Source organism: Leopardus geoffroyi, chromosome E1, assembly GCF_018350155.1.
Source record: "Leopardus geoffroyi isolate Oge1 chromosome E1, O.geoffroyi_Oge1_pat1.0, whole genome shotgun sequence".
Lineage (NCBI taxonomy): Eukaryota > Metazoa > Chordata > Mammalia > Carnivora > Felidae > Leopardus > Leopardus geoffroyi.
In genome coordinates, this window is record NC_059330.1 from 55,699,062 (window position 1) to 55,723,338 (window position 24,277).

General features: G+C 58.6%; 2 protein-coding genes across 10 annotated transcripts in view; both read left to right on the forward strand.

The window, feature by feature from the left end:
* The window catches only part of LLGL2 (LLGL scribble cell polarity complex component 2), a 34,490-nt gene extending 26,231 nt beyond the window's left edge, over nt 1–8,259 (forward strand). For 4 of the 9 annotated variants that reach the window (XM_045490773.1, XM_045490774.1, XM_045490775.1 and 1 more), the window contains 17 exons: nt 98–252; nt 2,339–2,556; nt 2,629–2,696; nt 2,849–3,002; nt 3,092–3,196; nt 3,616–3,908; nt 4,010–4,160; nt 4,475–4,625; nt 5,256–5,372; nt 5,496–5,662; nt 6,059–6,323; nt 6,587–6,740; nt 6,997–7,025; nt 7,271–7,318; nt 7,512–7,554; nt 7,681–7,742; nt 7,912–8,259. In XM_045490773.1, the coding sequence (XP_045346729.1) occupies nt 98–252; nt 2,339–2,556; nt 2,629–2,696; nt 2,849–3,002; nt 3,092–3,196; nt 3,616–3,908; nt 4,010–4,160; nt 4,475–4,625; nt 5,256–5,372; nt 5,496–5,662; nt 6,059–6,323; nt 6,587–6,740; nt 6,997–7,025; nt 7,271–7,318; nt 7,512–7,554; nt 7,681–7,742; nt 7,912–7,919 (2,188 nt within the window). In that variant the 3' untranslated portion in view covers nt 7,920–8,259. Of the gene's footprint in view, nt 1–97; nt 253–2,312; nt 2,557–2,628; nt 2,697–2,848; nt 3,003–3,091; nt 3,197–3,615; nt 3,909–4,009; nt 4,161–4,474; nt 4,626–5,255; nt 5,373–5,495; nt 5,663–6,058; nt 6,324–6,586; nt 6,741–6,996; nt 7,026–7,270; nt 7,319–7,511; nt 7,555–7,680; nt 7,743–7,911 lie in introns of those variants that run through there. The other 5 variants (XM_045490777.1, XM_045490778.1, XM_045490776.1 and 2 more) reach the window with 5 other exon arrangements.
* A 3,373-nt stretch (nt 8,260–11,632) lies between these two features.
* The window catches only part of MYO15B (myosin XVB), a 32,224-nt gene continuing 19,579 nt past the window's right edge, over nt 11,633–24,277 (forward strand). Inside the window, exons 1-19 of the mRNA XM_045487248.1 lie at nt 11,633–13,689; nt 14,094–14,157; nt 14,398–14,507; nt 14,676–14,750; nt 15,088–15,184; nt 15,447–15,550; nt 15,722–15,785; nt 15,978–16,091; nt 16,224–16,385; nt 17,205–17,318; nt 17,441–17,499; nt 17,575–17,707; nt 18,678–18,773; nt 19,026–19,157; nt 19,578–19,703; nt 23,134–23,211; nt 23,509–23,624; nt 23,714–23,759; nt 23,876–24,000. Of these exons, the coding sequence (XP_045343204.1) occupies nt 11,633–13,689; nt 14,094–14,157; nt 14,398–14,507; nt 14,676–14,750; nt 15,088–15,184; nt 15,447–15,550; nt 15,722–15,785; nt 15,978–16,091; nt 16,224–16,385; nt 17,205–17,318; nt 17,441–17,499; nt 17,575–17,707; nt 18,678–18,773; nt 19,026–19,157; nt 19,578–19,703; nt 23,134–23,211; nt 23,509–23,624; nt 23,714–23,759; nt 23,876–24,000 (3,872 nt within the window). The remainder of the gene's footprint in view (nt 13,690–14,093; nt 14,158–14,397; nt 14,508–14,675; nt 14,751–15,087; nt 15,185–15,446; nt 15,551–15,721; nt 15,786–15,977; nt 16,092–16,223; nt 16,386–17,204; nt 17,319–17,440; nt 17,500–17,574; nt 17,708–18,677; nt 18,774–19,025; nt 19,158–19,577; nt 19,704–23,133; nt 23,212–23,508; nt 23,625–23,713; nt 23,760–23,875; nt 24,001–24,277) is intronic.

Consider the following 24,277-nt stretch of genomic DNA (forward strand, 5'->3'; position numbering starts at 1 on the left):
ACTCTGATCCCTGGAAAGTCTAAGCTGTCAGCTCAGCCTGTGGCTGAGGTACTGTTGGGAGCCCCAGCCCACCCCACGGCTCTTCTGTGCCCGCCAGGTTGCCTTTCACCATCTTCCAGGGGGGCATGCCGCGGGCCAGCTATGGGGACCGCCACTGCATCTCGGTGGTCCATGACGGCCAACAGACAGCCTTCGACTTCACCTCCCGTGTCATTGACTTTACTGTCCTTGCTGAGGCAGACCCTGCTTCAGGTAGGTGGGCTTGGGAAGTGGGTGAGGGGATGCGGCCTGTCCATTTCCAAACGCACCACTACCTGAGCCCCTCAGCCCCCCTGCACCCCTCTCAGTGCCTTTCCCTTCCCCTGCTTGTGGCTTCATCCTTGCTGGCCACACCTCCCACCTGCTCTGAACCCTCTTCACCCTTGCTCGGCTCTGATGGGACTGAGCCCAAGGCAGGCAGATCTAGGCTGTGGGGCTTAACAGCTACCTAGCTGAGGCAAAGAGGTCCTGGCTTAGACACGCGAAGCCCTCCCATTGTGGGGTGGGGCAAGTGGTGCCGTGTGGGGCCTCCTGGAGCTGGGCCAAGACAGCAAAGCCCTGAGTCAGCCTCGTAAATTGGTGACAGGCAAGACCAGAAAGGGCGATGTCGAAACCTGGAGCGGAGCCTGGCGGGAGATTCCCAGGAGGGCGGGCCTCTCCTCCAGGTGGGTCCAGCCTCACGAGGCCAAGGCCTCCAGGTGAGGGGCTCGGGCCTGCTCCGGACACCCTGGGCTGTATTCCCGTGCATCCTCAACACCACAAGACCACTTGCTGTCCCTCCTTTCTCAGCCTCTTCCCTCCTCACGCCTGATGCAGGATGCCAGGCGTGGGGCGGTGGGGGGGGGGGGGGTCGATTCTTTAGGATATTCTACAGAGATGATCACGTTCTCTGTGAACAAAGACAGCGTTACTTCTTCCTTTCTGACCTGTGTCCCTTTTTTTTTCTTCTCTTGTTTCCCTGCAGTAGCTAGGACTTGTAAACAAGCAGAGAGAGGGGGCATCTGCCAAATTCCTGATCTTAGCAGGAAAGCTTCATGTTTCACACTATTATAGTCACATGAGCTGTAGCTTTTTTGTGGATGATCTTTACCAAGTTGAGGAAGTTCCCTTCTCTTCCTACTTACCCATTTATGATAAAAAATCTGTTAGATTTGTCAGATATTTTTCCTGTGTGGATCAATATGATCACGTGTTTTACTTTAGCCTATTGATGTGATGGGTTCCGTTAACTCATTTTCATGTGTTGACACAATCTTGCACACCTGGGATAAATCCTACTTGGTTGTGGTGTGTGATTTTCTCTATATGTTTCTGGATTTGGAGCTTTTTTTTATTTATTATTGATTTTGGGGAGAGAAAGCATGAGTGGGAAAGGGGTGGGGGGCAAGGTACAGAGGATCCAAAGAGGGCTCTGTGCTGACAGCAGAGGAACCATGAGATCATGACCTGAGCGAAAGTTGGACACTCAACCGACTGAGCCACCCGCTGCCACTGGAGCTTATTTTTATTTATTTGTTTGTTTGTTTGTTTGTTTAGAGAGGGAGAGGGAGAGAAAGAGGGGGCCCAGGTGAGCAAGGGGCAGAGAAAGAGAATCCCAGGAGGGGCAGAAGGAGAGAGAAGTGGGGCTCACCTGAAGTGGGGCTCCTGCTCACTGGAAGCAGGCCTTGAGCTCACCCCGAAGTGAGGGTCGAGTGGAGCTTGTTTTTAAAATGCCGATTCTGGGGCACCTGGGTGGCTCAGTCAGTTAAGCATCTGACTCTTGGACTCTTGGTTTCGGCTCAGGTCATGATCTCACGATTTCATCAGTTCGAGCCCCACATCAGGCTCCAAGCTGACAATGCGGAACCTGCTTGGGATTCTGTCTCTGCCCCTCCCCTACTTGCACTATCTCTGTCTGTCTCAAAATAAATAAACTTAAAAAAATGTTTTTTGTAATAAAAATGAATTAATAAAATAAAATGCAGATTCTCCAGGGGTGCTTGGGTGGCTCAGTCGGTTAAGCGTCCGACTTCGGCTCAGGTCATGATCCCACGGTTCGTGGGTTCAAGCCCCGTGTCAGGCTCTGTGCTGACAGCTCAGAACCTGGAGCCTGCTTCGGATTCTGTGTCCCCTTCTGTCTCTGCCCCTCCCCTGCTCTTACTCCGTCTTACTGTCCCTCAAAAATAAATAAATGTAAAAAAAAAAAAAAAAATGCAGATCCTCTCACTCCAGCCCTAGAGCTTAAGATCCTGCAGGGCTGGGCTGGGGCAAACTGCTTCCTACGGTTCCTGCAGCCCCTGACCCTTGGCCTGTCCCCCAGCCTTTGATGACCCCTACGCCCTGGTGGTGCTGGCCGAGGAGGAGCTAGTGGTGATTGACCTGAAGGCGGCTGGTTGGCCACCAGTCCAGCCTCCCTACCTGGCCTCCCTTCACTGCTCTGCCATCACCTGCTCCCACCACGTCTCCAACATCCCCCTGAAGCTGTGGGAGCGGATCGTCGCCGCTGGCAGACAGCAGCACACACACTTCTCCACCATGGTAAGTCTGGCACCAGCCCTGGCCCCACCTCGGGCCAAGCTCTCCCATGGACTTCTTGGTCTCATTCTTTAGGAGTGGCCCATCGATGGTGGTACCAGTCTGGCCCCAGCCCCTCCCCAGAGGGACCTGCTGCTCACAGGGTAGGTGACTTTCATGGCACTCTCCTCCTGCCAAGTAGAATACATGGGGATGGGGTGGGAACAGACCCCAGAGCGGGTGCGTGCCAGTCCCGGGCCTCCCGGGCACCCCTGGCCTGGCATCCCTCACAACCGGCAGGTGGCTCTGCCCGCAGGCACGAGGATGGCACAGTGCGCTTCTGGGATGCCTCCGGTGTCTGCTTACGGCTACTCTACAAACTCAGCACGGTACGGGTGTTCCTCACCGACACAGAGCCCAGCGAGAACCTCAATGCCCAGGGCGAGGATGAGTGGCCCCCACTCCGCAAGGTGAGGCCGGGAGCCTGGAAACCAGACAGGGCAAGGACAGGCTGGGTCTCGTGCTTATGGCCACTCGCGGACCTCCTCTCCCTTGTCAGGTGGGCTCCTTCGACCCCTACAGTGATGATCCGAGGCTGGGAATCCAGAAGATTTTCCTCTGCAAATACAGTGGCTACCTGGCTGTGGCGGGCACGGCAGGGCAGGTAGCAGGCTGGGCTGGGGCAGGGGGTGCAGCTAGGAGGAGTGATCAGGGGACTTTGGGCGGTGTCCAAGGATTGGGGGGCAGCAAGGACAGACACCAGCCTCCTGGGCACCCACTGAAGATGTCGCCAGGACCATCACCGACTCTTGTGGCTCTTGTGCTTTTCCCAGTGGATAGAGGTTGCCTGGTCCCATTAGAGACAGGCCTTTGGGATGATTGTTTCTCCTCCAGAAACCAGGATTAAGGGCCAGGGATTGGGAAGGGCCTTCCAGCTCTCCTTGGGCCCTAGGCTTTGGTGTGGGTCCCAGGTCCTTCACTCTCCCACTCTCAGGGTCCCTGTGGTCCTGCTATTCCTTGGTGCTGGGCGGGGGGGTGGGGAGGGTGGCTCAGCCCACCTGCCCCCCACCCCCCCCACCCCAGGTGCTGGTGCTGGAGCTGAATGACGAGGAGGCGGAGCATGCCGTGGAGCAGGTGGAGGCCGACCTGCTTCAGGACCAGGAGGGCTACCGCTGGAAGGGCCACGAGCGCCTGTGTGCCCGCCCGGGGCCCGTGCGTTTTGAGCCTGGCTTCCAGCCCTTCGTGTTGGTGCAGTGCCAGCCCCCGGCCGTGGTCACCTCCTTGGCCTTGCACTCTGAGTGGCGGCTCGTGGCCTTTGGCACAAGCCACGGTTTTGGCCTCTTTGACCACCAGCAGCGACGGCAGGTCTTTGTCAAGTGAGCAGCCCTCCTGGGGTGGCCAGGGCCTGAGTCTAGGGCTGGTGCTGGGCAAGCACCCTGGGGCCCTGGCAGCACTGATGTCCTGATGTTCCCCCCAGATGCACGCTGCACCCCAGTGACCAGCTGGCTTTGGAGGGCCCCCTGTCCCGTGTGAAGTCCCTAAAGAAGTCCCTGCGCCAGTCCTTCCGCCGGATACGGCGTAGCCGGGTGTCAAGCCGGAAGCGGCGGCCAGCTGGTCCCCCTGGGGAGGTGAGGCCGAGACCGGCCACGAGCCCGGGGCAGCTGGCAGCAGGTCCAAACTAGCCCTCCCTCCCCCGTGGCTTTGGCCGCAAGCACCGAGCAGGCTCACGTCCTGCCCCGCTGCCCACTAGCTCTGTGGCTTCGGACACACACACGTTGTATCTCTGGGCCTCAGCTTCCCCAAGTGTAGAGGGTTAAGTCTTCAGTTAGTATCACCAGGTGGGCAGTGGCCATCTTCCCCCGGAAGGACTGGTGCTGGGCAAGCGGATCCCCCCAGGAAGGGGAGGCCAGAGCCCCCCTCAGCCTGACCAAACCCACGGCAGGTGCCGGAGGGAGGCGCCAGGGCTGAGCGGACGGGTACGCAGAACATGGAGCTGGCCCCTGTGCAGCGTAAGATCGAGGCTCGCTCAGCAGAGGACTCCTTCACAGGATTCGTCCGGACCCTCTACTTTGCTGACACCTATCTGAGGGACAGTGAGTGGCCAGCCTGAGGTGTGGGGGGCCCAGGAGAGCACCCTTCGGCCCGAGGGCGTGTTGGAGGCTGCTGCCCGGCCTGGCTGGGAGCATGGGGAGACCCGATCCTCTGCCTGCCTCTTTCTCTCCCGTGCCTGGGTCTCCAAGGCAGGTTGCCCTGGCTTCGTACTCAGGCTCCACCACTCTAGAAGTGTGACCTTGGACATGTCACTTAACCTGGGGTCAGCTTCTCTCCTGTAAAGTGGAGGAATATCTTCCTCCAAGAGTGCCTGCTAGTACCCAGTGTGCCCTGCAGAAGCTCCCTGCCGCCCGCCCACCGGGGCAAGAGTGGGGTGGGGGTATCTGCTGCTGTATCTTCAGGGCTGAGCTGTCCCGGGTTCAAGACCACCTGTGCCTGGGTCCCTTAGTGGTCAGAGAGCCTTCCCAGCTCTTCCCGTCTATACCCCCAGGAAATAGGCAGGGCCCACAGCCATTCCGTTTTACAGAGGAGGAAACAGGCTTACAAGATTTGCTAACTTGACCTTGGGGTCACAGAGGTTGTGAGTGGCAATGCCGGGACATCAGCCCGTCACCTGGCTCCACCTGACCCCCGGAACTGTCGGTTAGATATAAACCTTTGCTTCCTGGCAGGCTCCCGCCACTGCCCCTCGCTGTGGGCTGGCACCAACGGTGGTACAGTCTATGCCTTTGCCCTTCGTGTGCCCCCCACCGAGCGGAGAATGGATGAGCCCGTGCGGGCCGAGCAGGGTGAGTGCTGGGCAGGGGGAGAGCAGAGGGTCCTTATCTGCCTGGGATGGGGTGGGGTGGGGTGGGGTCTGTAGTCTCACCCTCCCCCCGACCATCAACCACCACTTGCCTCTCTCCCTGCAGCCAAGGAGATCCAGCTGATGCACCGAGCGCCTGTGGTGGGCATTCTGGTGCTGGATGGACATAGCGTCCCCCTTCCTGAGCCCCTGGAGGTGGCCCATGACCTGTCAAAGAGCCCAGACATGCAGGGAAGCCACCAGCTGCTTGTGGTGTCAGAAGAACAGTTCAAGGTGTTGCTTGGATGGAGGCAGGGCTCCCTGGGGATCCCTGGGACATCTGGGGAGTACAGATCCTGGGCACAAATGACAGTGGCCAGGATTCACTTAAAGTTGTATTTGCAGCTGGTGTGTGACAGACTACCGAGGCACCGAAAAGGAGAGGGGTAGAGATCCCGGGCCCCGGGGTCAACACGGGGGCACTGAAGCGGGACCTGTGTCAATAGGGGGGACGGAAAACACAGACATGGAAATAAGTAGCCCCGGTGTCCCTTCCCGGTCAAAGCGTAGTGGCCGCATGTCCGAGCACCGAGCGGGCACAGAGACTGGGCATTCATTGCTGGGGAGTAGGGCCCTGTGACGGCACCAGGCACGGAAGCCATGGGTGTGAGCCGTGCCCTGTGCCCCCAGGTGTTCACGCTGCCCAAGGTGAGCGCCAAGCTGAAGCTGAAGCTGACGGCTCTGGAGGGCTCGCGGGTGCGGCGGGTCAGCGTGGCCCACTTCGGCAGCTGTCGAGCCGAAGACTACGGGGAGCACCACCTGACTGTCCTCACCAACCTGGGTGACGTCCAGGTGGTCTCGCTGCCCCTGCTCAAGCCCCAGGTTCGGTACAGCTGCATCCGCCGGGAGGACGTCAGCGGCATTGCCTCTTGCGTCTTCACCAAATACGGCCAAGGTGGGCACAGCGGGGGTGGGCAGGCGGGCGCGAGCAGCCGGGCCCCCAGGGGCGGGGTGGGGACTCCCGCTGCGCTGCCAGGGGCTGCTGGGAAGGGCAGCTTGGGGTGTTGCGGCCGAGGCCAGGCTGGACTGACTGACTTCAGAGAACCTTGAGGGAGGCCCCCGGCCCCTCGTTCCTCCTGGGAGGAAAGTCCCGTCAGCAGCTGCAGGGCCTGGGAGCCGTGGGCTGGCCTCACCTCCAGGCTTCTCCTTCCCCCCCAGGATTCTACCTGATCTCACCCTCAGAGTTTGAGCGCTTCTCTCTCTCCACCAAGTGGCTGGTTGAGCCCCGGTGTCTGGTGGATTCAGCAGAAACCAAGAGCCACAGCTGCCCCCACAACGGATCAGGCCCAGAGAAGGTCTCAGGCCAAGCCAGGTCGGTAAAAGGACAGGTGGCCTTTGCCCTGGCCCCTCTCCTCTGAGCTAAGCCCACCCTCCTGGCTCTGGCTCGCTGCCCCCCCTTCATATGCCCCTCCCTCTCATGGAAGCTGCCATCCAGGGCAGAGCTTGGTTTATCACCCTGGCTCAAGGTGGGCCAGGTTAGTTGACCTCATTCTTCATGGGATCAGGGCTTTCTGAGCCAGAATGGGGAGCCCAGAGACTCCCAGTCCTTACCATCTCTCTCCCCACAGGAACTCAGGGAGCCAGAGTGATGGAGAGGGTAAGACAGGGTTCCCTGTGCCCAGGGGTGGGGGTGGGGGACAGAGACATTGTGATACTTAGGCCCAGACCCAGACCGAAGGGGAAGGAAGGGAACCCCAGGCCAGCGGGTGGTATTGGGGCTAAGAGTAGAGACGGCATCGCTTCCAGTCCTGGGTTCTGGGTTCCGGCACTGCCGCGCTTGTAAGGAGGGACCTGGGGCAGAGGAGGTCTCAGGGCTCGCCTGACCTGGCCCCTGCCTTTCAGAGAGGAGGCCTGGCCCGGTGATGGAGCACGCTCTGCTCAATGACGAGAGTGAGTTGGGCAGGAGTCGGTGGGCCGTCATGAGGGATGTCCCGAGGGAGGCTTGGAAAGCCAGGGTGGAACCGAGGGCCGTTACTCTGAGGGAGGCAGACCTGTCTGACACTCCACCAGTAAAAGGGGGAGAAACATTTGTGTCTGGCCCGGCCTCTGCCGGCCTCAGCAGGCCTCTTCCCCAACCCTGCAGGGGTCCTGAAGGAGATTCAGAGCACACTGGAGGGAGACCGAGGGTGAGTTCCTGCTCGGGCCTGCAGGGGTGGGCCCTGAGGTGCCAGGAGTTCTCTGGGAATAAGAGTCCTCGTCTGGTCTCCCAGAGGTCCCCATGGATGGTAACTGCCCTGTCTTTGCCCGTGCAGGAGCTATGGCGACTGGCGATCTCAGCGAGTGGCCACGGGTTACAGCCTCAGCAATGGGGGAGGTAGGGGCTCTGGGCACCACTGCAGGGCTGGGGGGCGGCCGGGAGGGTATGCCTCCTAGTTGGGGAGGGATAGGAGAATGAGCCCACACACGCCCCTGGGTGGGGGACTGAGGCCCCCCGGCCTGCCCAGGAGGCCCCCGAATTGCCACTGCTCTGTGTCCTTCCACAGCGGAGTGAGCAGGTCGCGGGTCCAGGCTACGCGATGAACACACACTACTGAGGGCGCTTCCTGGGGTGCTGCCCCCCCCCCGGCCCCGGGAGGCCCATGAACTGGGCTGTGCCAGGGACTGGAGCTGACCCCAGTGTGCACCCTGCTGCTGCTCTTGGCCTCGGAGAGGAGGGACCCCAGGGCCGTGGGGCTGCCCCACCTGGGCCTTGTCTGTCTTGGTTCTTTTGTCAATGTTGCACAGTTTTTTCTCCCTCCCCTTTTTGTAGTGGGCTGGGTTTTAAATTATAAATTTTAACTGCCTCTGGGTGAAAAAGTTTTTAATAAACACCTTATTACCTCTTCACTGGACTGGTCCAATGACTGACTTTTTTAATTGAGCAGAAATTTTCTATGTAGACAGAAATGATTGGTAGCCGGTCCCTTGCCTTTGCCCCTGGGGTCCAGTTGCTGGACCAGGCTGGTACTCCGGAGAGTTAGTTTTTTAAGCTGTTGAGTCAGAGCAAATTGTGTCTGTTCGTATCTGAACACTATGTCTTCTGTCTTTGGAAACGAACGGCCAGAGTTAACCACCCTGAGGGTGCATGGCTGCATCCCAGGGTTGGGGGCAGAGGGAGTCCCCTTTGACCGGCTTTTGCTTGCTGTCAGAAGGGGGAGACGCTCACAGTACCTCAGACCTGGTGGCTTCTTCCAGACTTCAGGGAAGGACTGTGGGGTGCTGCTGAGGTCGGAGGCAGTTCCCAGAAGTGAAAGCTCTTACCCCCAGATGAGGGGCTGGATCAGACCGCTGTTATGGTCTTTATAAGCCCGGGGGTTGAGGCTACTTGATTCTACTTCATTCACCTGTCTTTGTTGAGTACCTATTATATGCCAGGCGCTTGGGGTCAGAGGTGGCCAAGATAATGTGGTCCCTGCCCTCTGAGGCTCACAATACTAACAAGGGCAAGAAATCTTAGGATGCAGGCAAGCCGGGGGCCTGTGAGAGATGCGCCTGGGAAGGTGATGTTAAGCTGGGGCAGAGACGTGACCAGGAATGGGCTGGGTGCTCTGTTCTACACAGAGGATAGAGGGGCAGGCAGCACTTGAACTGGTCGGCCTGCTGTGGGATTGTGTTAAGAGTTGAGGGTAGCTGGCAGGAAGTGTGCCAAAAATGAGACCACCAAGTGGCCGGGGCCAGACTGGGACCTCCTAGAGCCTGGCGAGGGTAAGGGCACTGCTATGTGCCACAGGAGCCCAACATGGCCTGTTGGACGGACGTGGATTAGCGCACAGGGCAGAGGAGGAGTCCAGGCCCAGGTCCCTGGATGGATACGCCATGGGAGAACCCTACCCATCACCCTCCCGCCAAGCATGTGCAGCTCAAGAATCTGGGTTGTATAACTTGGGCCACTCCAGCTCTCCTGTTCTCCTTAGAAGTGGGGGTGAGGGTGGCACTTACTGAGACAGAAGTCCCAAAAGCCACAAGGAAGAGGGGGAATAGTTGCCCCAAAGGGAAGAGGAACACAGACCATGGTTGCAGAAGCAGTGGAGAAGGGATGCTGGGTAGATAAAAAGACAAAGCTACAGACAGTGGGGAGTGCTGCGTACCCTGCAAGACAGTCTGGACTTGATCCTGAGACTCTGGAAGCATCTGAAGGGCTTTGAGCACAGAAGTTCCATTATGAAGTTCATTCTTCCAAAGACCACTGTAGTTTAAATCCCAGCAAGTTCCACTCGTGTGACAGGCACATTGCCTTCCTGTTCTGCATCCCAGTTTTTTCTGGGGGAACGGGATGATAAGAGTATCCCCTCACCATCTGTTGTGAGGTTCATGGGAGTCCACGAGGTTCAGGGTTTCATGATGGGGGTGACCCTCTGTCAGGGTCAGGGAGAACATGTTAGAATGGACAGGATCTTTACTTTTATCATAAAAGAAATTAAGCCTTGTGTATATCCTGGACTGGCACTCGGTCCTCAGTCTTTCTGGAGAGCTGGACAGCTACACACACACACACACACACACACACACACAAGTATCAAGACTCTGAAAATGGATTTACCTCTGCCCTCATTCAGGATGAGCATTGCCTTAAGTACTTTGGGCTACAAAATATTAACTCATGTTGGTGGTTCGCCTGTTTTGGTTCTAGGAAAATATTCTATTGGGAGTGTGAGATCGACAATTTTTATTGATAGGTGTGCACAAGTGGAGGAGTTTGGCACTGTCTAGAAAGTGGATTAATGGAAGCTCAGCCGTCATGGAGGGAGGTTGGAGGGCCCTGCAGCTTCTGTCCAGGGGGAGGTGGCCATAGTGGCCAAATGGAGATACTGAGGGGTTGGGTCGACCAGGGCCACTGCCAGATGGAGAAGGTGAGTGGCAGAGGTCACTGCTGACACCAAGGGCCCTGCCGATGTACCACAGGCAGCTGGGCACATGGTCTGCAGACTTGGATCTGAGGGTCTTCAACATCAACAGGTGGGAGACTTAAGTGTTCACTTAGACTTGGAAGTCAGGCAGACCCAGTCCTCAAACACTGGCTTCACCTGTGACCGACTGTGTGACCTTGGGCAGATGACCTCACTCTTGTGCTCTAGTTTACTTACCTATAAAACAGGGCATAATCATAGGGCCTGCCTCAGAGGGTGGTAAGGATTAAATGAGAGTGTAAAATCGCTCGGCACCTTAACACCCAACCAAAGGAGGTGAAAGTTACCAAGTTAAGGTGGCTGGTGGTAGGGGCCAGGAGAGGAGGAGACGGTTCCCGAGGGAGGGAGGGAGAGTGGAGCATGGTCAGAGGAGGACTCACACAGACTGGAGGAGCAAAGCAGGTGAAGGAAAGAATGGGGACAGTGGGAGCCAGAGGTGAAAGCTGGGCTTGGAGGGAGAGTCCCCTCTCCCTGGGAGGCTCTGGGAAGACAGCTGGCCACACCCACGCAACTGAGTGAGCTACAGGCCCCGGCCTGGATCAATAGGGCAGAGAGGAGGGCACCAGGAAGGCAAGAGCTTGGAGATACATCAGATACGTTGTAATGGGCCAACGAAAGTCAAGTTTACTGCTGATGGTAGCCCCTCACACCTGTTCTCCTGCGGGCCTTGGGAGCCAGACTGCCCGGGTTGGCATCCCACCTCTGACCACCACTGACACTTGGCTGTGTGCCTCAGTCGCATCAGCCATAAAACGGGAATCCTTAGGGCACCCACCTCTTAGCATGCTTCCAAGAATTAAATGACTCCATAGTAAAGTGTTTAAAACAGTGGCTGGCATATAATAAGCCCTGAAGTGTTAGCTCTTTGCTGATGCTATTGAGGCCAAGGGGACGAAGGAAGGAGAGTGGGTATCCCTTAGAGTCCCCAGGATGATGGTCCAGACAGGCTCATTGAAAGGGGGGCAAGCGGTGAAAGGGGAGCAGAGCACGTGGGTCCCTGCAGCTTGGCACAGTGCCAGGCTGGCCTGGCTGGCAGTGCCTCCCAGGTGGCACAGTTGCCCCGTCCTCGGCCTTTGATGCTGAAGCGTCTCCTCTTTCCTGGGCGGCCTCCACTCCTTTGTTGGTCTAAGGGGTCAGGACCCCGCGGCCAACTGCATAATTAATGCTCTTGAGTAAGGCTGGAGCCCCCAGGGGGTAGACTGCCAGTACAGCCAGAGCAGAACGGGTGTGGGCGCTGCCAAGAGCTGAGGGCACTGCGGGCTAAGGTCTTCAGGGCGAGGACAGAGACGCCGAGAAGCCCCTCTTCACTGGGCCCGCCATGGGTGGGAGCAAAGGCAAAGCGTCCCAGCGCCAGGAGGGCCCCAGGAGGCCGGTCTCAGGGGAGCAGGAGTCCCGGTCGGGCAGCGCCCACTGCTCGCCCAGCCAGGAAGGAGGACAGGGTCGCGGTAAGGCCCGAAGGACCAGACCGGTCTTGGAACCGGTCACTGCGGGAAGCCACAGGACCCGCGCTGGCCGCCGGAAGCCCACCGCAGAGCAGAAGGGCGGCTGCAGACGGTCAGGGGCTGGGCCGCCAGCAGAGGCCCAGGGGAGACTAGGCAGTGCGCGGCGTCGGGGACGCGGATCTAAGGAGAGCCGCGAGCCCAGGGAGGACCGTGGCGGGCGCCTGGAGGAAGAGAGTCTCTCCCGAGAAGGGACAACGAGCGAGCTCTGCCGCCGCAGGAGAGGAAAAGGGCGGGGACCCTCGGCTCGGCAGGGCTGCCGGGAGACTCGGAGCCTGCATGGGGACACGTCGGGTGGAGACGGGGGCAGCTCTTGCCCGGACAGCGAAGCCCGCGAGGCCCAGGAGAGCGACAGCCAGAGCACTGGGGCCCCAGAGCTGCGACCCAAGCCGGAGCAAAAGGACACGGTCCCGGGAGACACCCAAACCGAGTCGGAGCCAGAGCTGGAACCCGGCGAACGCCCCAGCAGCGACGGCGGGGGCAGCGCTGAACCCCGGAGCCGGGAAGGGTCGTCGGGGGTGGGACCCCAGGGAGAGAAGGAGGATTCCGGGACAGTCACGGAATCGAGTCTGGAGGGGGCCGGACCTGGAGGGGGCCCACGGACAGCCCCAGGAACGGCGAGCCAGGCCACCGAAGCCGAAGAGACTAGGCCGGGCAAAAACCCCAAGGCCCCCAGCCCCCTCGAGGGCAGCCCAGAGTGCGTCCCCCGGAGCTCGAGGGCTTCTCGGGACCCCAGGCTGGCCCGGGACACAAGAAACAGCGAGGCGCGGCCGGAGGCTGAGTCGCAGGGCGCCGAGCCGGAAAGAGCCGAGGCCTCCGGGACTCGGCGCCTCCAGGTCGGAAAGGCGGTGGGGGAGGTGCAAGTGGCGGCAGGTGAGAGCGAATCTGGGGCTGGAGGGGGAGACGGGCCCCGGGACCCAGCGCCGCTGGCCGCCCTCGTGGCGCTCCGCAGACTCCGCGCGAAATCCCCGGCAGGCCCCGCTCCGCAGGCCGCCGCTTCGGCTCCCCGCCGCGCCGGCCTTAAAGAGCGGCTGCGGCGCGTGGCGCGCGCCCTGGGTCTGCTGCGGTGGCTTTGGCTGCGGCTGCGGCGGCCGGAGGGCGAGGGCCGGGGGGCGGGGTCGCGGGCGGCCGGGGGGCGGGGCCGCAGGCCGGGACCCAGGCGCCGTCTCGCGCTGCGCCTGGCGGGCGTAGCGAGACTGGGGGGGGCGCGGCCCAGGGCTCCCCCTGGCGGCGGCTCGAGTTCCCCACAGCCTTCGAAGAGCCCAGCTCCCGAGGACTCTTCTGAGGATGAGGACCGGTCTCCGGATCCCAAGTTCGCGGTCGTGTTCCCCAGGAGGCACAGGACCGGGAGGGAGTCGAGCAGTCGGAGCTCAGAGGAAGCGTCCGCGGACGCCCCAGCCCGGGGGGGACGCGTTTGGCCTTGTGAAGGGGCTTCGGGGGACAGGGAGGGGCGCAGGGCGAGTGGAGAAAGTTTGGCCCGGCCCCGCCGGGGCTCTCTCCTCGGCCCTGCTCCCCGCGACGAGCCCCCACTGGACGAGAGCGGCTCCAGCAGTGAAGCGGGGCCAGAAACCTTGGAGGCTGAGGCTCCGGTCCACTGGACTCAGAGCTCAGAACCCCGCGAGGACCCCGGACTTGACACCGACGACGCGCTGCTGCCTCGACTCACCTTGGAGACCCACCTGCGGTGGGAGAGAAGCCCGGGCCCCTGCGGGCCTCCGAGGGGGCGGTGGGTGCCAGAAGATGAGGCTGAGGAGGCGCTGGAGAGGGACCTGGAGCTGAGCCTCGGGCCGGGCCTGGAGGTACCGCCCTCCCTGGGAGCGGAGGGCAGGAGCCTTGCGGAAGGCCTGGAAGACACGGACGACCTGGCTCGGCTGCGGTGAGCAGGCGCAATTTCAAACCTGTCCTGTCTGGGTCAGAGTTCCTCATATGTCACCCCTACCTCCATTTTTATAAATTGTATCCTTAGACGGTATTGTAACTTACAAAAGGTCTTCCCGCGGGAAGAGGCGGGTGAGGGGTGAAAATCAGGTGCCCCCGCCTGGGACTTTCTTCTCTAACTGGCACAAAGCTGCCCTCTGGGTCAGCGGCCTGGTCCTGCTTGTAGCCCCCATGGAGCGGGTAACTCACTGAGCAGCCACACCCCTGTGTTATGGTCGGGGGCTCAGGGAGGATGCACGACTTGCCCAAAGTATGTCTCCATCCGGTGACAGCGCTAACCTAAGACCTCCTTCTGCCCACCCCACCCCCATTCCCTGCCTCTCCCTCCTGCTGTCCCCACAGACCAGTGTGTAACAGCTCTGTGCTGCTGTGCCTCAAGAAGAGGTTTCACCTGGGCCGAATCTACGTACGGGGGCACCTGGGGAGGGTGGGTGGGCTGGGATTGCCTGTCCCCTGGGATCAGAGGGCTCTCTGGCACTTCTAGAACTTCTCCTTCCTTCTCCTCCCTGGGCTGGGTGCTGAACCCTCTCTGGGGACCTGCAGAGTGGGGGGCTGGGGGGCTGGGCTGGGGAGCACAGCAGCCCCACTCCATTTGTAGCCCCTGCTTCCTCCATGCTGTGACGACAGCATCTGTTTTTTTCCCCAGACCTTTGGGGGACCCTTTCTGCTCTCCCTGAACCCCCGCCGGCCCCTGCCTCTCTTCTCAGCTGAGGTCCTGGCCAGCTACCACCCCAAGAAGGCCCTTAACACCACCCCGTACGTGCCTTTGCCCCCATCAACCCTCTGCTCACCCCCTGGGCGGCTGAGCCCCAGCATGTGCCACTGATTGAGATCCTGGGGACCGAGGGCATGTCCTGCCTACATGTAGGAGGGCCCAAATGCCCATCTCTGGCAACCTCATTTGCTCCCACCCTCTTCCCTCAGACACATCTTTGCCATCGTGGCGTCAGCCTATCGCTTGTCTCAGAGCACTGGGCAGGGCACATGCATTCTCCTCGGGTGAGCGGTGGGGCCCTGCTGAACCTACGGGCCACTCTGAGGGCTGGGAGGCAGGGACGTGGGGTCTGCATTTGAAGCTGCTGGCCTGGTGCCCTGCTGGGTGGCACCGCTGGACTTTGTAAGGGCTGTGCTCCTGGCTGAAGTCACCGCACGTGCCCCTTGACTGTGGCCTCTTGGCATCATCCTTCTACTTGGTCTCCATGCCCTGGGTCTATCTACCTTTCCACATTTCCGGGGGTGGGAATCACTTTCAGGTGGGCATGCCCCCATTCCTGGGCTCCATGGGGTGTCCTATGTGCCCCTTCCAGAAAACCCTGTCAGCCCTTCCCTCCCACAGTGGGCACAGTGGCTCGGGGAAGACAGAAGCTGCCAAAAAGATTGTGCAATTCCTAAGCAGCCTGGAGCAGGAGCAAACAAGGGACAGAAGATGTCAGGTGAGAGGCAGCTGGGCATTTCCCAGGGTCCAAGAGGAACCATCCTTCTCCTTTGGGCCAGGTGGGCGGTCTTCAGGCCTCTGGCTTCTCCTTGGGGGCAGCCCCAAGCATTGCCTCCTGGAGGGCAGGGTGAGGTGGGGTGGGACTGACCCTCTCCAAGGACGAGCACAGCCCCTAGGCACAAAGTATCCTCAGCTGGGATGCCTGATCATGGACGCGGCTACCACTCCTGGGGATACTTGAGTGCCCCTCCCCCATGCAGCTGGACGGTGTGCTGCTGATGCTTCGCAGCTTTGGCCACGCCAAAACAGTCCTCAATGCAAACGCCAGTCGCTTCGGCCAGGTCTTGCGTCTCTGCCTGCAGCGGTGAGTTAAGGGGGTCCTGGTGGGCACAGGGGGGCACCCACGATCAGTTCCCTTTACTGGGCACCAGAGGCTGCTGCCCTTGGGTCCAGCCCATAGTGGGTCCCATTCTGAGCAGGGCCCCTGGGTCACATGCACCCTGGGCACCCCCCGCCCACTGTCCCGTGCCCACAGTGGGGTCATCGTGGGAGCTTCTGTGTCACATTATCTGCTGGAGGCCTCGAGGGTGGTGTTTCAGGTAAGACCCGTGCTGCTGCTCGCCTCTCTCCAGCTTCCCAGAGTGGGAGAGGGAGAGGGGCCATGCAGGGAGTGTGGTTGCTAACCCCCTTGCCCCCCACCCTGCATCCCTGCCTTTCCCAGGACTTGTCCTTGCTCCCCTGGGGCACGGGACCAGAGCCCTGCTCCCCCTAAGCCAGTCCTTCTCCCCAAGGCCCAGGCTGAGCGGAGCTTCCATGTTTTCTACGAGTTGCTGGCGGGGCTGGACCCTGTGGCACGGGAGCAGCTCTCCCTGCAGGGGCCGGAGACCTACTACTACCTGAACCAGGTGGGGGCGGGGCTTGCCTGGGGAAAGGTCTGGGAGCAGGGGTCTAAGGAGTGGCCCGGAGTGGAGGGAAGCTATGGGCTGTCAGGCCCTGCCCCCTCACCCCTGCTCCCTCACCCCTGCTGTGCTCTGCAGGGCCAGGCCTGCAGGCTCCAGGGCAAGGATGATGCCCAGGACTTCGAAGGACTTCTGAAGGCCCTGCAGGTGCTGGGCACGCGCCCTGAGGAGCTGACCGCAGCCTGGGCCATGCTGGCCGCCATCCTGCAGCTGGGCAACGTCTGCTTCTCCTCTTCAGAGGTGGGCTCCCGCTGTGGCCAGAGGCCAGTCTGGATGCGGCTTGTTTGCACGGTCAGGGCAGCCATGATACCGAATACCTGTGGGCCTCCCTCCAGGCCTCATGGCTGCCCTGGGAAGCAGGCGGGTTCGTTGTGTAGATGCGAGAACAGAGACCTGGGTCGTCTATGCCAGTGCCAGTGCCACCAAGCTGCCACCCTGGAAAGGGAGACCTGCACTAACTGAGTAGCTCCTATGTACCTGGCTCCGTCTAAATCACTTCATATATTTGTTTTCTTTTTCTAATTGTTTTTAAATGCTTATTTATTTTAGTATAATTTATTGATTAATATACAGCGCGCTCTTGGTTTTAGGGGAATGTTTATTTTTGAGAGAGAGAAAGAGAGAGAGGGACAGACACAGTATGGGCGGGGGAGGGGCAGAGAGCGACGGAGACACAGAATCCAAAGCGGGCTCCAGGCTCCCAGCTGTCAGCACAGAGCCCTGCATGGGGCTCGAACCCATGGACCGTGAGATCGTGACCTGAGCTGAAGTCAGACGCTTAACTGACTGAGCCACCCAGGCGCCCCTCTATCTGTTTTCTAATTCGGTTCTCACGACAACGCTGGAACTTAGGGTCGTTGTTTCCCCTTTAACAGTAAGACAGTGGAGGCTCAGAGAGGAAAAGTCTTGCCAGAGCCAGCCAGCTAGTGAGGAAGTAAAATTGGGACTCTCACTCAGGGCCCCCAGGCTCCAGAGTCGGCTCCTACCTGCCCGGAGCTACCTGTGGGATGTGGCCATTCCCCCGCAGAGCTGTTGCTGTTCCCTCCCTTCTCTGTCCAGCGGGAGTCCCAGGAGGTGGCTGCTGTGTCCAGCTGGGCCGAGATCCACACGGCAGCCCGGCTGCTGCTGGTGCCACCAGAGCGCCTGGAGGGGGCTGTCACCAGGAAGGTCACGGTGAGCCCCGGGGCTCCTCAGGAGGCAGGGCCAACCCCCACCACCCACAGGCTTGGCGTGGGCTGGTGTCAGCCTCAGTCAGACCTGATGTTCTGCATATACCTACCTCCCCTGCCCTCCAGGAGACAGCCTATGGCTGGGTCTGCAGATCTTTGCCGGTGGAAAGCGCCATTGATGCCAGGTGGCCCCAGGGGCGGGAGAGAGCCATAGCCGGGCCCAGCTCGCTACTGCACTGGCTCACTCACCACGCCCACAGGGACGCCCTGGCCAAGGCCCTGTATTCACGGCTTTTCACTTGGCTTCTGGGGAGGACCAACGCGCAGCTGGCACCACCCGGGGAGGGAGAGAGCACGGACACCGTCACCGTCGTGGACGTCTATGGCTTTGAGGTCACCCCTTGGGGTGGGGCCCAGGACCGGGTGCCCACCTCATCCTGATCATTTCTGGGGTCAGCTCTCCCTGAGGGTGGCACTCGTGAGCTCTTGCCTGCCTAGCCACGAGACAGGACACAATCCATGGGTGTGGCCTTTCTGCCCTGCTCGGTCCAGCCCTGATACCGCTTCTGGAGAGTTCTGTCCTGCTCAGCCTTGCTGAGTCTCACAGGAGCCTCTAAGGCAGCCAGGAAGGCACAGGCCCTAGGATGGGTCTCACCTCCTGTGCACCGAGAGGAGCAGGAAAAGGGACAGTGCCCTGAATGGCCCTGAGTTTTCATAAGCAGGGAGGAGGGGGCTTGGGCAAGAGCAGGTGGCCTCTTTCCCTGGTCGGGCACTGTTCACTGCTCCCTGCTCTCTCGTCTCCAGCGTGCCCTGGGGGACCATGCCCTCTCTGAGCAGGGGATGTTTGTGGCAAGTGTGGGTTCTTGTGTGTGTGTTAGAGCGTGGCAGGGCTCTCCGTACAAAGCTGCGTGGAGCAGGGGCTCTTCCGGGCTTGTGAGTAAAGTGCTGGGGGGCACAGAGGAAGGAGCCTGTAATCCTTATGGGAGGAATGCTGGAAGGTTTCCTGGAGGCAGCAGCCTGGGGCCCTGCTTATGAGGATGTGGGATTCTGAGAGCCAGCGAGCTACTGGGCCATAGGAGAAGGCACCTTCCAGGCCACAGGATGGCTGTGACCAGAGGCCTGGAGGCTCACAGTTGTGCTGAGGCAGAGGGAAGGGTGTGGACTGAGGCGTGGGCACACTCTATGCCTAGGCCTTTGGACTTGACCTTGGAGGCTGCAGCATCAGCCCCCGGGCCCCACTCCTCCCTGAGTTCTGGGAGGAGAATGAAGGACACCAGGCCCATGTGCAGCACCGCCCCTCACGGCACCTGCCCCATGCCCCCACCTCGTGTGGGTGCCCACCTCACTGCCCACATGCCCCTAGGCCCTGCGGGTGAATGGCCTGGAACAGCTGTGCAATAACCTTGCCAGCGAGCGCCTGCAGCTCTTCACCAGGCAGACGCTGCTGGCCCAGGAGGAGGTAAGAGGAGCTGGGCCGGGCGGTGGGAGGGGGCACCCAGGCATTCCCAGAGCAGAGGCCATCCTTGGAAAACCGAGGGCGCTGAACTGAGAGCCCTGCCCCAAAGCACCCCCTGCCGTGGGCCATCTCAGCCTGCCTGGGCCTCATTTTACTCATCTGTACAATGGGAGAGCCACCCCTGCTCTGGCTCCGATGAGCTCCCCCGTGAATGTGGGCGTGCCCTGTGACTGGCCCAGTGCTGGCTGTTCCCAGGAGGCCTGTCAGCGAGAGTTGCTGCCCTGGGTGCCCGTTCCCCAGCCTGTGAGGGAGACCTGCCTGGACCTCCTCGTAGACCAGCCCCACAGCCTCCTGAGTATCCTGGATGCCCAGACATGGCTGTCCCAGGTGAGTCCCCAGTGGTAAGGACAAGGTGGGGGCCCTAGTGGCCAGGCCAAGGCCATCAGGGTCTCCCAGAGGAGCAAAAAGGTGATGGGGTCCAGAAACCCTGCCTATAGCCTCTCAGCAGAGCTTGGGAAGGCAGTGGGCAAACTAGGTTCAAATCCTGTCTCTGGGTGACCTTGAGCAAGATACCTGACCTCTCTGGGGTTCTTCAAGTCCTTGCTGCAGAAGGGGCAGGGTGGTGGCGACTGCACAGTGCCTATGTGGGGCCTGTAGGGGTCCCTCAGGCCTCCAGCTAGTAGAGGGCAAGCCTCAGGGCTGTGGTACAGCCATTCCACAAATACTGATGGACCCGGAAGGGATGCACAGTCCAGGCAGGGCGACGTCACGTGCAAAGGCCTGAGGAAAGCTCATCCCTCTTATCAGGCCACAGACCACACCTTCCTCCAGAAGTGCCACTATCACCATGGCAGTCACCCCTGCTATGCCAAGCCCCAGCTGCCCCTTCCTATCTTCACCGTGAGGCATTACGCTGGGACCGTCACCTACCAGGTATCAGGGTAAATCAGAGACAGACTGCCGTGTGAATCAGTGGTGTCTGCTCCCCAGAACTGAGTCACCAGACAGGTAATAGGAGCAGGTGAGGGGAGGCCCCTTCGAGGGCTTGACTGTTAGGTTTCTACCTGTGCCCTTGGCGCTACGCAATGTTTTCTTTTTTAAAAAAATATTTTTTGAAGTTTATTTATTCATTTATTTATTTAGACAGGGAGGGGCAGAGAGAAAGGGAAAGAGAATCCCAAGCCCGATGCAGGGCTTGAACTCAAGGAACTCAGGAACCGCGAGATAGTTACCTGAGCCCAAACCAGAAGTCCAACAGTCAACTGACTGAGTCACCCAGGCGCCCCAATGCTACACAGTTCTGAGCGTGCCTTACTTACCTCAGGCTGAGCACGATGGGGTAGAGGCAGTGGAGGCCTTGGGAACCTTAAGACCAGGAAGGGCAGAGCAGGCGTGTGGGACCTGGCTCTGATAACCTCAGGCTGTCTGCTCCTCCTTTTTTTTTTTTGTAATGTTTGTTTATTTTTGAGAGACAGAGCACAAGCAGGGGAGGGGCAGAGAGGGAGGGAGACACAGAATCCGAAGGAGGCTCCAGGCTCTGAGCGGTCAGCACCAAGTCCAACGCAGGGCCCGAACCCATGAACCGTGATTTCATGACCTGAGCTGAAGTGAGACACTTAACAGACTGAGCCGCCCAGGCGTCCCTCTGCTTCTCCTTCTGAGCCTTCATTCTCTCAACTGTAAAATGGGAGTGGGAATCTGTCCTATAACATTGTTGTGAGGATTGAATGCAATAATGTGGAAATGGTCAGGCAGCTGCTAGGTGCCCACAAAAGGCACCCTCCTTTCCCCCTTCTGAGTTTCACAGAGGCTGGGTAGGGGCCTGGTATATAAAAGGTAGGACCATGTGACTTGTTTGAAGTAGGGCAAGTCAGGGAAGGCTTCCTGGAGGAAGTGACATGCTTTGGTTGTAGAAGAAAACACAAACTATCCAAGAGTTACACAAACCCAAGGGACTTATGTCAATTATACCTCTCCCCGCCACCCCCCAAAAAGCCAATCATGTCTGGGGGAAAAAAAAGAAACACAGGGAGATTGAATAGAGAAAAACCACAAACTGTATTGAAACTCACAAAAGAAAATCCGAAAAAAGAGGGTCAAACCACATTGCTGGTGGGGAGCCCTAATACCGTTCCTCCTTTCTCAGTTAATCTAGAAAAGCAATACAATTCCAGACGATACCCCAGTCGGGTTCTTATGGGAGGAGGAGGAACGAATTTTGACAAAATTATTCTGAAGTGTTACCTGGAAAAGCATTGCATGAGAATAGCCAATAAAATAATGAAAAGCAGGTTAGGGAGGAATTTGCTCTACCAGATATTAAAACATAGTCATTGAAAGAGTATGGTGTTGATAAGGAACAGAGCCATCAATGGAACAGAATTGTTCCAGATAAGTGAGATCTAGTGCGTGTGTGCATGCGCACGCACGCACACACACACACACACACACAGTGCTTTTGTGTCTGACTTATTGCACTAAGTATGATATTTTCCCAAGGTTCATCTGTATTGTAGCACGTGTCTGATTTCCTTCCTTTCCATGGCTGAATGATAATCCGTTGTATGGATGGACCACATTTCATGTATCTGTTCATCAGTTGATGGATACTTGAGTTTCGGCTTTTTTGGCTTCTGCGAATAACGCACGGCTGTGCGAGTCTCTATTCGAGTCTCTGCTTCCAATTCTCTTGGAGTATGTACCTAGGAGTGGAAGACCTGGGTCAAAAGTAGTTCTAGGTTTACTTTTTTTCAAGGAGCCGCCAAACTGTCTTCCTCAATGGCTGCACCATTTCATATTCCCATGAGCAGCGCGTAAGAGCTTCAGTTTGTGTCCTTGCCAGCACTTGTTATTTTCCATTTTTAAATTTTTTATTTTTTTAAGTTTATTTATTTGTTTTGAAAGAGAGCGTGAGCTTGAGCTGGGGAGGGGCAGAGAGAGAGAGAGAGAGAGAGAGAGAATCCCAAGCAGGCTCCACACTGTCATCACAGAGCCGGACGCAGGACTCGAATTCACAAACTATGAGATCATGACCTGAGCTGAAATCAAGAGTCAGATGCTTAACCAACTGAGTCACCTGATGCCCCCTTATTTTCCATTTTTTAAAATGATAGTCCTCCTAGTGGGTGTGAAATGGTGCCTCACTGTGGTTTTGATTCATGTTTCCCTAATGGCTCATGATGAGAATCTTTTCATGTGCTTCTTGGCCAGTTGTGTGTCTCGTCTGGAGAAGTATCTATTCAAGTCCTTTGCCCATTTTCGAATTGAGCCGTTGTTGTTGTTGTTGGGTGTAGGAGTTCTTTATATAATCCGCATATTAATTCCTTATCTGACACATGATATTTTCCCCTACTCTGTGGGTTGTCTTTTCTGTTATCTTTTGAGGGGCATCTGGCTGGCTTAGTCCACTGAGCGTCTGACTCTTGATTTCCACTCAGATCATGATCCCAGGGTCTTGAGATCAAGGCCTGCATCGGAGCTGCACTGATCGTGGAGCCTGCTTAAGAGTCTCTCTTTCCACCTCTGCCCCTTCTCCCTGCCTTGCACATGCATGTATGCACTCTGTCTCTCAAATAAGAATAAATAAAGCAAAAATGTCTTTTGATGCACGAAAGTTTTAGTTTTTAAATTAATTAATTAACTTATTTAGTCATCTCTAAACCCAACATGGGGCTCGAACTCACAACCCCGAGATTAAGAGTCATATGCTCCACCGACTGAGCCAGCCAGGTGCCCCACGAAAGTTTTTAATTTTGATGAAATCCAGTGCATCTATTTTTTTTTCCTTGCCTGTGCTTTTGGTGTCCTATTCAGCAAATCATTGCTAAGTCCAATGTCAGGAAGCTTCTCCCTGTGTTTTCTTCTAAGAGTTTTGGAGTTCTAGGAGTTCTAGGTCTTACATTTAGATCTTGTTTTTGTTTTTTTTTTTAATTTTACTTATTTATTTTGAGAGAGAGCAAGCGGGGGAAGGGGCAGAGAGAAAAGGAGAGAGAGAATCCCAAGCACGATCCATGCTGTCAGCACAGAGCCAGACGTGGGGCTCGAACTCACAAACCGTGAGATCGTGACCTGAGCTGAAATCAAGAGTCTGGCGCTTAACCGACTGAGCCACCCAGGCTCCTCTTAAATTTAAGTCTTTGATCCATCCATTCATTTTGGGTTAATTCCTGTATCTGGTGTGAGATAAGAGCCCAGGTGCATTCATTTGCCTGGGGATTTCCAGTTTTCCCAGAGGCTCTAGCTGAAGAGACAAAGGAGGCCCTTTAGCTCAGTGGGGGAGGCTGGGTTACATCACCAAGACCCCAGCCTCCGCCGCGGCCTCTTTCCTCGGCTTCCCCTCCGCTCCCCACATTGTCTCTCGCAGGTTCACAAGTTTGTGGACAGAAACCGGGATCATCTGGACCCTGCCGTGGTGGAAATGCTTGCTCAGAGCCAGCTCCAGGTGTCCCTGCCAGCCTTCTCTGGGCCCCCACCCCTCCACACTGTGGCCCCCACTCTGCCCCGGACACTCTTGCCCAAGGGGCAGCCCCTGGCACTCTGGACCATGGGCTGAGCTCTCCGGGGTCTGGATGCTACGGACTGCTCCCTGCCCCCAGTTCTGCAAAGACAGGGCGCAGGCCCACTCCAGCTCCTCAGGGACAGGGGCGCGGGCCCACCCCAGCTCCGCGGGGACGGGGCACGGGCAGGGCTATGGAGAGGCCTGGGGGGCAAGCCAGCTCAGCCTCCTCTTGCCCTGCAGCTGGTGGGCAGCCTGTTCCAGGAAGCAGAGTCCCGGTCCGGGGATGGGCGAGGCAAACCCACACTGGCGTCTCGCTTCCAGCATTCTCTGGAGGACCTCCTAGCCCAGTTGGGCAGGTGAGAACAGTGCCCCCCATAGGAGACCCCAGGGAGTTGAATGGAGGGCGGCTGGTCTATGCCCAAATGACCCCCTTTCCTCCCATCAGGAGCCATGTCTATTTCATCCAGTGCCTCAACCCCAACCCGGGAAAGGTGAGCTCCCCTCCACCCCATGGCCCTGGAGCTTTCCCATCCACCTGCCCTGCCTTTCTCAGTGGCCCCTGCAGCTTTAAGCCCCAGCTTTCATTGGCTCTTTCCCACGGCCACAGCTTCCGGGTCTCTTTGATGTGGAACACGTGGCAGAGCAGCTGCTCCAGGCAGGCATCCTGGAGGCAGTGTGTACCCGCAGTGCCAACTTTCCTGTGCGTGTGCCCTTCCAGGCTTTCTTGGCCAGGTAGGGCCCCAGGATGGGGGCGGCCAAGGGCCCGGGGACGGCTGGCAGACCCCGGGGTTCCTTTGGGGCGGAGATGGACCCACTTTCTTAGGGGCCTGAGGCCTGGCTTCTGTCCTCTTCCTCGAGCTGCTCTTTCTCCTTCTCTCCCTCCATCCCTCTCTCCTTCCCTGTTCATTACCCCCCCACCACCACCACCACCAAGCCTCCATCTGTCCCTCCTCCATACAGCAAAACCCTGCTGGGTGCCTGGCACAGAGTAGGTTGTTTCCAAATCGCC